The 11,980-nt window shown below is 41.9% G+C and overlaps 1 protein-coding gene across 1 annotated transcript; it reads right to left on the reverse strand.

The window, feature by feature from the left end:
- Positions 1 to 854: 854 nt before the first annotated feature.
- ttc23 (tetratricopeptide repeat domain 23) lies at positions 855 to 11,613 on the reverse strand. The gene is made up of 11 exons (XM_028958414.1): positions 11,563 to 11,613; positions 11,230 to 11,380; positions 10,507 to 10,630; positions 9,569 to 9,725; positions 9,304 to 9,429; positions 5,126 to 5,297; positions 4,821 to 4,926; positions 4,068 to 4,195; positions 3,616 to 3,765; positions 1,275 to 1,357; positions 855 to 1,186 (listed from the first exon to the last, which is right to left on the reverse strand). Exons 2-11 carry the CDS (start codon positions 11,344 to 11,346, stop codon positions 1,039 to 1,041), a joined length of 1,311 nt encoding a protein of 436 aa, XP_028814247.1. The 5' UTR covers positions 11,347 to 11,380; positions 11,563 to 11,613; the 3' UTR covers positions 855 to 1,038.
- Between the last annotated feature and the right edge of the window lie 367 nt (positions 11,614 to 11,980).

Raw genomic sequence — 11,980 nt, forward strand, 5'->3', positions numbered from 1 at the left:
CTCCTGAGGTTTTTTAAACAACGCTTGAAGTAACTTTTGTACTTTCTGTAATACATACCAACTAAATGCAATACAATAATTTACAATAACTTACAAAAAACATCTTGTATTAATTGTTACATGATGCCACTTTGGGCCTGGGTCTAATAGTGTTACTAGCAGGAAATCTACTGACTGTTCCTCGCACAGATCTTTTAATCCTTAAATAACATTAGAAGTCCAAGCCCTAATCCAACCTCGGCTCGACATGGGAGTGTTTTTGCTTTGCTTGTGGAGAAGAGACAGAGAGAACATCATACTGGGATTAAACTAATAGTGGACAGAGGAAAGGAGGGAGGGGGAAAAGCGATAATACAGGAAGTCAATTCTTGCTGGGTTTATTCGATCTGCGTGCGTTTGAACATTAAGGGGCATTTTAAGTGTGGTTCACACGTAGACTTTGTTCACCTTCACTCTGAGGTGACACGTAATAAACGGAGACTATTTTCAAATCCTGGTATCGGCTTAGCAACAATTTATGAACACTAGGGAGTCAATGTGTGTGTGTTTGTGTGTGTGTGGGTTTGTAGTGTAAGTGCTTCCAATTCTGGTTTATTACTGCTGCCTCTGAGCTACTCAGCAGTAGAGGGCTTAAAACAAATGTCTTGCGCGGGTCGAAAAAATATATTACTTTTTCTGCATCTGCTGCACATTATGATGCTAAAATGCAAACATTACACATTGCATACGATAAAAAAGGGCTAGCTTGATGTTCAGGTGTGGAATTCTAGCTTTAAAACACATTAGTAGTTTCTTGCCATTGCAAGAAACATGCTGTATTTGGAGAAACACTGCATTTGAAGAAAGATGTAAAGGAATGTTTTATTTAATGTTTAATGAATTATTATAAAAAATTATACATTTAGAAACTGGAATATTATACCTATGGAATGGAAAGAATTGGTTCATCATTCCATCTAAATATTGTCACGGGTCAAAAATAATTAAAAAATTTTTGTTGTCCTTCAATGTGTGATGCATCCTCCTGGTAACATCATGCTAATTTAGTCCCAAAGTAAAAGACTGCTGTGATTCAGACAGATATTCCTCAGCCGGTTTTGTGGTATGAGAAGGTACAACAGCGGAGAATCGAGGTCTTGTTTGTAGACTGCTCCCTTTTCGCTGAGTTTCGGAAACCTCTGGGACTCTGTGATTCACAAAATAAAACACACATTATCCATTATACTGCAGGCTACACAAGCAATACCTGCAATAACTGTTGAAGGCCAGCTTACTGTGACAACATATCCACTGTTTTTTGTGTGGTCCTGGTTTTCTTGTGCTGTGGGCCGTACAGCAAGCTGCAAACTTCAAGGCACTGAAATTATCAAATAAAAAAGTAGAACTACTTCATGTCTTGTTTTATTTCACTAATATATTTGTCTGATGCACTGCGATATCACATTACTGCCATGTCCAAAAATCACACAACATATCTCAGGCGGGATAAAAAGATCAGCCACCTTTTATAAAGCCTCTGGTTTTCATTAGAACACACATTTCAGAAAAGATTTCATAGTGATTACACAATTTTTCCACAATCAGCGAAAATTACGTCATCACAACAGACCCTTTAAAGAAAAACCAGGCAAAGTCCTGTTTCAGTCTTTTCACACACTTCATTTTTCTCTGATGCAATGGAAAACAACCCAGTCCTGCATCGCCATGGGCATCTGTGCCCTACACACTGTATTTCCTTCAACTCGTGTTCATACATGCTAAAACAATCAGGAAACGACACCGTATGACATAATGAGATCATCTGTTTTCATACCCCGCTCTTTCCTCCGAAAGCCACCACTGGATCAGATCCAGATCACCAAACATAGTCTCTTCTGTTTCATAGTGCAGCTGTTGTCATGATTATGGGAGAAAGAACATGATATCACGTGTTATCTGACAGGGCCAACGTGGAAAGGTTACAGGCCTGAAGATGAGCCGAGTGTGGGGCCTGGGGTTCATGCTAGGAGACTTGGATCCCCTGTTCGTAGTTACAATAACAAAGCAACATAGCAACAGGGCTTCTTAGCTCGCAGTCATCCTGGTTCCAGTCAATTAGCCATTTCACTTTTGTTTATTGGGACTGAAATAACAGACGTAAAAGGAAAAGTAATATAAATGTCATGTGTGATGCATTGCAGCAAGTGTGGCTAAAGTTTTGTGATGCTCATCAAAAGTATTTTCAGTGTATTACAAATACACAACCTGGACACATTATTAGAAACCAATGGATAGTAGTCCCCACATACACCACTGAAAAAAAGTTGAAATTTCATTTAGAAATGTTATTTGATCAAACACCAAATCATTTGTAAGGACTATAGTTGCTGGAAATGTATGTTAAATAATGGAATATCTCCATAAATGTAGAGATTCCCATGATCAGCATCACTTAGTCTTAAAAGAAAAAAGTAACAGATAGCTTAAATAAAAGTCATTATTAGAACTTTGTCACTGACTCAAATATATATATATTTTTATCTATTTAAAAAAAAATTATTCACACGGAAAATAAGAAAATAGTCCTGTGTTACACCTCTAAAATATACCTATAGTGTCTAACAACTGTGTATATAAAGACATGCATATATACTTTTTACTATACTCATATATACGTCGCGGCTGCGTCTGCTCTAAAAAGAAGGCTCATGTGTTACCATGCAGATGTAACATGCCTGTAGAAGGACTCTGTGGAATACCATGGTAAATGGGGCCACTGTCTCTTTAATTGACAGCAGTCAGCCGAGTTCCCATCTCCCATCAGAGCTCACGGGGCCCGATTCAGCTGAAAGCGTAGAGTCACTCTGTGTGACATTTTACACCAGGGAGCATGTCGTTGCTGAAGCTCCACGCCAGGATTAGCAATGAGAGCTCAAGCCACTCAGCCTTGGAACATTCCAGGCAAAGCAGAAGCAGCTCTCGCCGTGTCAGTGCTCCTTTCTTCAGTACAGCGTATCCATAAAGCCACGATCAAGGCTTTACACACACTATAACACTATTTACACACTACACACACTATAACCCTCTCTTCACAGTTTATTAATAAACTGGACAGAAATAGCGGAGTCATGCACATAAACACAGCAATTTGTCGCCACATCATTAAGAGTTTAGCATTTATAGCAATTTGCATAACAGCACACACTTCCCTACACAACAATACACACCAGGCACATGAGCATCAACTTAAAAGGCTTAGGTGTGTATGGGACAACTTTTTAGGTCAGCTGTTAAAACTAAAAGTAAGTTCCCACTTTAGGAAACTAATTAGGAAGTTGGAGTGAAAACCTACAAACACACCCTGCCATTGTCCTTTCTGGATAAGAGTGTACTTTTTCTAAGCATGTAGTACATGCCCCCAGTGTCTGCCATTTGTAGTTATAATTAGGAATTAAGTGCATATTGGAGCAGAAGATTACTGTGTGTCCACGGAAATCAGCATTTAAACCAATGAAAACGTCTCAGAGGAAATACACCCTTTCAAAGCCACCCATCTCACGCATATTAAACTTTTTCGCATAACAAATGACTTGGTCTTGTTTGTTCTTTTTGGTGTGTTTTCTTATCCTATTGTACCTTCTTCATTGTTTTGTGGGATTGTTTCATCAAGCCTTGAGTCATCTCCACTCCTCCGATCAGCTGGAGTGTGTCGGCCACCTCAGCACTTAGGTCTCCGAATGTGTTCCTTTTCAGGGGAAGAGATTCTTTCTGGATCTCCACACACCTCTGAAAACATTACCCACAAACATGCATGCGAATGCCTGGTCATTAACAATGTCCTGAAACATATCAGGATATGAAACTGTCACATATAAAAATCTAAATCCTCATCAGTACTATGAACACTTCCGCACGTTCAGTGCAGGGTTGATACGAGAAATGCAAAGCAACACTTTCACTTTCGTTCCACATAAAAGTAGGCAGGTATTCTTATCATCTAACACACTGTCAAGGTTTCAGATGGGGTCGATTCTCTGACTTCAGACTGGCCCTACAGCTGCTTCTCTGAGCGGCAGGGCAGGGCTGACCTCATGCTGGTTGGTTTGCAGGAGGAAGCGGCAGTAGTCGTCTTGCACGGCAAGGGTTTTTGCGTCCTGCGCTCCCACCACAGTCCGGTAAGCGCTTAGGCTCTCCTCAAAGTAATGAGCTGCCGAGTCTAATCGTTCACACACACACACACACACACACACACACACACAGGAGGAATACTGCTCAGTACCTGCACTGTGCCAATTTTACTGGTACATCGACAACTATAGAGTGTATTTCATGAATTCCCACAGGTTCTCCAATCACAGTCCATTCTAACTATCTTTAGCCTGAACCACATCACCATATCATTTACTTGAGATCATTTGCTAGAGAGAGAGAGAGACAGACAGGGAGATAGAACCTTGCACAAAATTACAGGTTTTTGTGATGTAGTAAATAAGATTACAAAAAATTATTAAAAAGTTATATGAATTAGAAAAGCAATTAGAGCAAGAACTTGGCATTTTAACAGGAGTGTGCACACTTTTGCAATGGACACATTGTAGACAATTCATCTAATTTGTGATTATCTAATCTTCATGTCAGCTCACCATGCTGAAGAAGCTGCGTTGGTTTTGAAAAAAAAAAATTTATGGACTAGGAATGGCTGCCATAGAAATAAACAGGCAGCTGATATATGCACGTGTGTAGAATCAAGTCTTTTCTGGAACAAACACCACGCCCCAGCTGTAGAAATAGGCTCTTCTCTCACTGTTCCCCGAAAAGCAGACCGATGGGAAAACACTCACCATTGTGGTGGGGGTCTGCAGCGGAGGAGCAGGCCAGAGCCAAGCTGTGCGCGACATGCGCCCCCTCCAGCCCCCCTGGGCCCTGACTCAGAGCAAAGGCATGGGCCTGCAGAGCGAGGGAGAGGAAACCGAGGCAGGTTCTTATTAAGTAAGACATATCACGTATCTACCCGGCCCAGTGAGGAAAGATTACCCACAAAAGCCATGCACTGTACCGGATCTTCACATTTCACACAGAATCGTGAATAAGTGAGGGGCTGACTAGAATGTATCTGAACTAGGCAGGGCTGCTTACAGTGCTTTACCTGTTGAAGAGATACTATGGCTTTGTCCAAAAAGCCCTTGGCTTGGTGAATAGCTGCCATGTCCGTATAGACGGCGCACAGTTTGTCCTCTTTGCCAGCCCTCTCCAGCAGTTCCAGGGCCCTCTCACACTGTGCCAGAGCCTCCTCGGCTTGGCCCTGACGCTGGTACACCCTACAGCACAGAAAAACACGCTCAGTGAGCATGTGGAGCCATAAAGAGCATGCATCAATATATAAACTGCTGGCTCCGCTGGGCCGGTAACCGGCTGAAGCCGGGCCAAAAGTGGGGCCTGGGTGGAGGGGTTGAGGGCAGGATCTGGTAGAAAACGACGCAGCGGGAGAGGCTTTTACAAGACAGTCCAGTTACAAAGCAGCTTTCGTCCTCTCTGGCGGAATTCTCAGAGATTTGTCCCCGAGGAGGGTCCTGCAGCAGGTCCGGGACCATGATTATAAACAAAGAGCTTCTCACCACAGCCAAACATGTCCTTCTGAGCTACAGCATGAAGCCCCACAGAGCAGCAGAATTCGGCCTATGACTTTATTAGGGTTTGGTCAGACAGCAGCGGTGCTGGGGGCCAGAGTGGCACCTTGGCGGATCGGGATTTGAACCTGCAACCTTCTGATTGCGGGGCCTCTGCCCCATTTGGTTCTATTCAGAGACACACAATGAGCCTTCAGTCCTCAGCCATCACCAGCCTTCACTGGGCGTGGGCCTAGCACTGTGACATCATCCTGGAAGCAAAGCACCGCTCCACCAGCATTCTGCACCAGCAGCCCAGACTTCAATCTCATCCTGTCAAGGACACAGCAGACATGGTCTAATAAATGTTGTTTCCACTGCTCAACCAATCAGTGACACTTGCGTCACCTGTGAACATGAAGAAATGTAGGAAACAGGTGATCACTTATAATGACATTCATGATTAAAAGATGACCCAAACATGCTTCATAAAGTTTCATATCTATACTTAGATAAATTAGTAGTAAATGTCCTTTTTATCTTAAATCTAGCTTGAAATGTCATTGAAATGTAATTTATAAATGTTTGATTTTCACTAAACATATAGTACAGGCTAAAAGTTTGGACACACCTTCTCATTCAATGTGTTTTCTTTATTTTCATGACCATTTACATTGGTAGATTCTCACTGAAGGCATCAAAACTATGAATGAACACATGTGGAGTTCTGTACTTAACAAAAAGTGGAGACCTGGCCCCCACAGTCACCGGACCTGAACCCAATCCAGATGGTTTGGGGTGAGTTGGACCGCAGAGTGAAGGCAAACAGGCCAACAAGTGCTAAACACCTCTGGGAACTCCTTCAAGACTGTTGGAAAAGCATTTCAGGTGACGACCTCTTGAAGCTCATTGAGAGAATGCCAAGAGTGTGCAAAGCAGTAATCAGAGCAAAGAAACTAGAATATAAAACATGTTTTCAGTTATTTCACCTTTTTTTGTTAAGTACATAACTCCACATGTGTTCATTCATAGTTCTGGTGCCTTCAGTGAGAATCTACCAATGTAAATGGTCATGAAAATAAAGAAAACACATTGAATGAGAAGGTGTCCAAACTTTTGGCCTGTACTGTATTTGTTGTTTGTGAAGCGTTTCCACTAATGACAGGCGCAGTAGACGCAAATTTGGCAGTAAATTACCCAGGCCTCGGAAAAACATCAAAAAGTATTATAACATAATGTTGTATTTACCCTGATGAATGGAATGCACTTACTATCAAACTTCCTATTGTAGAAATTAGATCATTAGGCAAAGTAATTCAACCAAGCAATTAAATTAATGACTCCAATCAGTGAAATGTTCACTGATTGTGTTTAACATCAGGGCTCAGAGTTACTCCACAAACCAGTTTTACACAAGTATAACTTCATCTGATGTTCTAGTCAAGTGTCCTTACAGGGCATAGCTAACAGAGAGCACATTTCCTCCATTCAACATCCGCTCTCGTGACTGCTCGGGGAGGAAATAATCATAATCTGAGGTTCAAATTGAATTAATCGCCCAGAGTGCAGCGATATAATGTAATTAGGAATTTTAGCATGACCTGCCAAGACGCACACATGGCCCTCTGCTTAGTAAACATCACCAGGCAGATCTGACATAGGCCGGCCTTCAACGGTTTGGCCCTGATTCTGAAAGGAAGCAGAGTAGTCAAGCAAAGTACGAAAACAGAGACGGACTCTGAAGAAGGAATCAATGCCGCCTGCGCTGGAAATCAGATGTTCTTTTCTTTCAACACAGTTGTGCCATTGTCCATTGTTGCAGTGAGTGTTTTGAGTTTTTCCCTTTGAAATCGTTCAGGAATCTGGATGACATAAGACTCTGGTGCAGTATTAAGTGTGCCAAAAAAAACAGCTTGAACACATTGAGGCATACTGGAACGGCAACATCAGAAAAGAAGGGGCTTCACTGCCCCTCTCACACTCACTCTTTCATAAAATTACAGTAAAACATGTATCAGTATGGAGTGTTATATGCTGTGTAGATACCACACACACACAAACACACACATTTTTTATTATATACTGCCGAAGTTATACCACAGCAAGGTCTAAATGCACTGTCTAACCATGAATCATGTTTTATTGATTATGTTGCTTAGCAACCAAACCAACCAAATAGTGTTTAGTATAGCACTCCCTTGGGGGTCGACATTTTCTTTTTGTGTAGTTCAAGATATTGAAGCTACCTCTTTGAAATCATTATGCAACTGAACTCTGATTATGCCAAAATTACAAACAGCAGTGACATAGGCTCCATGGACACGGTCCATCTGGACTCTAAAGTGCACTGTGCTGCGCCCGTTCCTTTGTTGGCAGGTTTTGTGTGCTGCATTCTCTGTGATCAACCCGTGTACTGATCCCAGGAGCCACTGGCCTGCTCAATTCAGGCCATGCCAGGTTCATAGTCGTCCGACAAAAGAGCTTTAGGAAGCGCTCATCCCTGCCAGTGTCTGCACATTTTTGCAGCATCACACAGCGAGTAAACAAACTTGTGTAAGGTTGTAGGGGGAAAAAAATGTTTAGTCATGCACAGTCAAATATACAAAAGTATTGATCAGCTAGAGATGGTGGAAATTAATCCAATCAAACTATTTTGCTGCCAAGATGTACTTGTAAGTGAAAATGTTGAGCATTGTTAGTTCGTGAACGCCTCACATTGACATATGGACTAGTAGTATGAAAAGTCAAATCCTGCTGTTTTCTATATAAAAAAAAAAAAAACACAGCCCCATAACAACAAGGTCATCCTTATGCTATCAGTTTTGACAGACTAGCCCACAGGGACATGATCAATATCAGTACAAGCTATCAAATGATGCTGACAGACACCTGCTGACACGAAGGCATCTAAACCATTACTGGTGCATTCAGTCAAATTGTGACCTCCCAACACATGGCCATTAAAATAAAAAGTGTTATCATTTCTTGTTCAGTTTTTCGATCTAATAACGCCGATGCCCATCACACATTACAGAGCGTTTATTTTAGATGGCTGCGCCGTGAAGGTCAGCATGGTGAGAGCACTCATGTAATATTCGCAGGGGTGGGGGGTTCACTTGGCTGTTGGCTTCAGAGCTCCAGCAGGCGAGAGAGCAAGAGCGATAGAGCAAGGCTGTCACCCCTGACCACCGCTTTCTCTCGCTTTATACATCTCCTACTGATGTGCACATTCTGACATACGTAAATTCACCGGGCAATATAATTTATAGCTCTGCGGAGAGCAACACCCACCTACTGCAAGAGCGGATCCACCCCAGTTGTAAAGTGCATAAAGACACATTTGCTATGTTGGAGCGCCCCCTTCAGGCGGAGCCATGTTTGTTAGCGATTTCCACTGGTGGAGGAAAAAAAAAAAAAGTAAAAACTTTTGAAACCAGGAATTAATGGACTGTACACCCATCCAGTCAATCCAGTTGACCTCTGCAAAAACTGTAAGGGCAAATTAAATAAAGATTTGCCTGAGCAGCGCCAAAATATTTGGGGCCGTCCCTGAACATGATATAGTGGCACTGCGGGGGAAATAAATAGAACAAAGCATGTGATACACTGAGGCATCAAGTAAATAGGAAGAGCTCTCTACTTTTACTCCACTCTGTGACAACGTGAGATCCGTTTGACACGTTGAAGCAGCAAATGCTTTGTGTCTGGATGAGAATACCTGGATAAGCCGCTACGAATGACCAATTCAGCCTCCAAGCATTCCTCCTGACTCATACGTCCCAGTTCCCGGAGGTCTGCTATGAGCCCCTCAGCCTTACGCAAGGATGACTCCGCTTCCGCAAGAGTTCAGAGAGTGTTAAGGCGTTTCTTTCCATCTCATGTAATAAAGAGACTGACCCAAAATTATACATTTTGTAGTCCATTCTGGCTGAAGAGAAGAACACTGTATCATCGAGAAAACCCTAAACATTTTCAAAGGATATTTGCCCAAAAGTAATGCAGCGCCACCCTGTGTTTGAAAGAGGCTCAGACGAGTGGTGAGGACTGACACTCTGTCCTCCATTTGGCTGGTGCTGGAACAGCAGCTGGAGAGGAGCTGCTGAGCTGTAGAAGCGTGATCATGGGCCTGGGCTGCCCATCCTGAGGGATCAAACCAGGGAAAACTTCTGAGAAAAATACTCCAGCTCCCATTTTTTGGCATAATAATTGACGTTCATGTAAAATAAGAACTGTCTGTTTCTAAAAAAACTAACAAGCAATTCCACAAGGCCATTCCACTCGATAGATCTGAAGCAAATCCACGGGTCAAGATGAAAGTGCAAGGACATAACAAAACTTGTAATAGTTCAAACAGTGTCCCTGATAGAGAAAATAGAAAAAAAGGGAGACAGAAAAGGGAAGACAACATCTATATCAGGAAGAGAACAAAGAAGCCCTTATCTGTGTCCCATATGTGCCCGGGTCTCATGTTTGCTCTTTATGTAGCCTGGTTTGTCTCTGTCTCACACATGCACTTTACGTCAGTCGTTAAGTTTGTCTTAATGTTCTGGAAAAACCTTGTATCGATTTACTATGCACTGTCTAACCTGTATGTAGCTGAAATGACTTGACTTGATATGAACTTCTTGGAGGTGTGAGTTGGGAGGATTCCAGTTGATAAATTGGAGGAAGAACCCTTTCTTATCATTTTAAAAGTTTTTATGCTAAGCATATTAGAAAATGTGATCATTGTAGTTTGGAGTCAAAATATATCCCAGTTGATGTTGAGAAGTATTTGAAAGCATTTAAGGCAAGTTTTATTCATAGAGCAAGTGCTGAAAAAGCTAAAAAAAGAACAATCACTGCCTTATTAAAACAATTTTTAAGTGAAAAAAGTAATTGCAGTAACATGAAAAAAAAACCCCAAATTTAAAAAAATCACCTTTAAACCGAAGGTAGGCTTCCGCTAATCTGGTATGACCTTGGGCCAGCCTCAGGTCCTTGTCCCCGTACACTAGTCTGGTCAGGGCCACGCAGCGCACCATCTCTTTGAGGCACTCATCAAACTGAGGACAAGAAGGAGGAGAGCATATATGTAAGTACAGTACAGCGCAAGAGTTTGCACACACCTTCTCATTCAATGTGACCATTAACATTGGTAGATTCTCACTGAAGGCATCAAAACTATGAATGAACTCATGTTATGTACTTAACAAAAAGTGGAGACCTGGCCTCCACAGTCACCGGATCTGAACCCAATTGAGATGGTTTGGGGTGAGTTGGACCGCAGAGTGAAGGCAAAAGGGCCAACAAGTGCTAAACACCTCTGGGAACTCCTTCAAGACTGTTGGAAAAGCATTTCAGGTGACGACCTCTTGAAGCTCATCGAGTGAATGCCAAGAGTGTGCAAAGCAGTAATCAGAGCAAAGGGTGGCGATTTTGAAGAAAGTACATAACTCTACATGTGTTCATTCATAGTTTTGATGCCTTCAGTGAGAATCTACCAACGTAAATGGTCATGAAAATAAAGAAACACATTGAATGAGAAGGTGTCCAAACTTTTGGCCTGTACTGTATATGTTTACACAACACGTATCCTTGGACATAATATAGTTTTATGGATCACCTGACACATAAGAAGACATCTCAACAAGAACAGATGTACCTGTTGATCGTCTGCCAGAGCCTGAACTCTGCTGCTGCACTCGGATAACTTCTCCTCTGGACCCAACATCTCTTCACAAACTGATATTTCTGACACGTTTCCTACTTCTGTATTCATTGATCAGTAGACTGTGTAGCAGTAGTAGTTTACACTGATGAGAGTAGCAATAAAATGCGGGGTAAAAAAAAAGTTTCACAGTTCTACCTTTAATTTGTGTTAATGAACCAACTATACCGGCTGGCCATGCCAGTAAATTAAATTGACATAATTAACACGCGATAGGAAAAAAAACGATGTATCTTTATGTAGCCATTTATATTAAAAATACCTCACCTCCCTAGTTCTGCGGAAAAAACAGCGTAACCAACGTCCTCGGATGTAAACAAAGGCTGCTATTGGCTGCTTGTGTCCACACTGATCACGTGACAGCGTCACATGATCATTTCGAGGATGGTCGTGCTCACGATGACGCGGTTTCAGAAATCGGCCACTGGCATTTACCGTTCTAGTCTATGTAAATAATTCTACCTACATATTAATGTAGATATAACATATAGACATTAAACCGTGTCTAGTTCTGTCTGGAGCTGTTCTGCATTCCCCCGCTCCCTCTCAACCTCCATTATTCTGCATATTGCATATTGTTGTTATGTCTACATTTCCAAAATTTGCTACAAACATTTGTGAATATGCACTGTTGCTCCTGCACTTTTCAAACAACAAGTCTAACATAAAAGCATAATTGTAATTT

This window comes from Denticeps clupeoides, chromosome 17, assembly GCF_900700375.1.
Source record: "Denticeps clupeoides chromosome 17, fDenClu1.1, whole genome shotgun sequence".
In the NCBI taxonomy this organism is placed as follows: domain Eukaryota; kingdom Metazoa; phylum Chordata; class Actinopteri; order Clupeiformes; family Denticipitidae; genus Denticeps; species Denticeps clupeoides.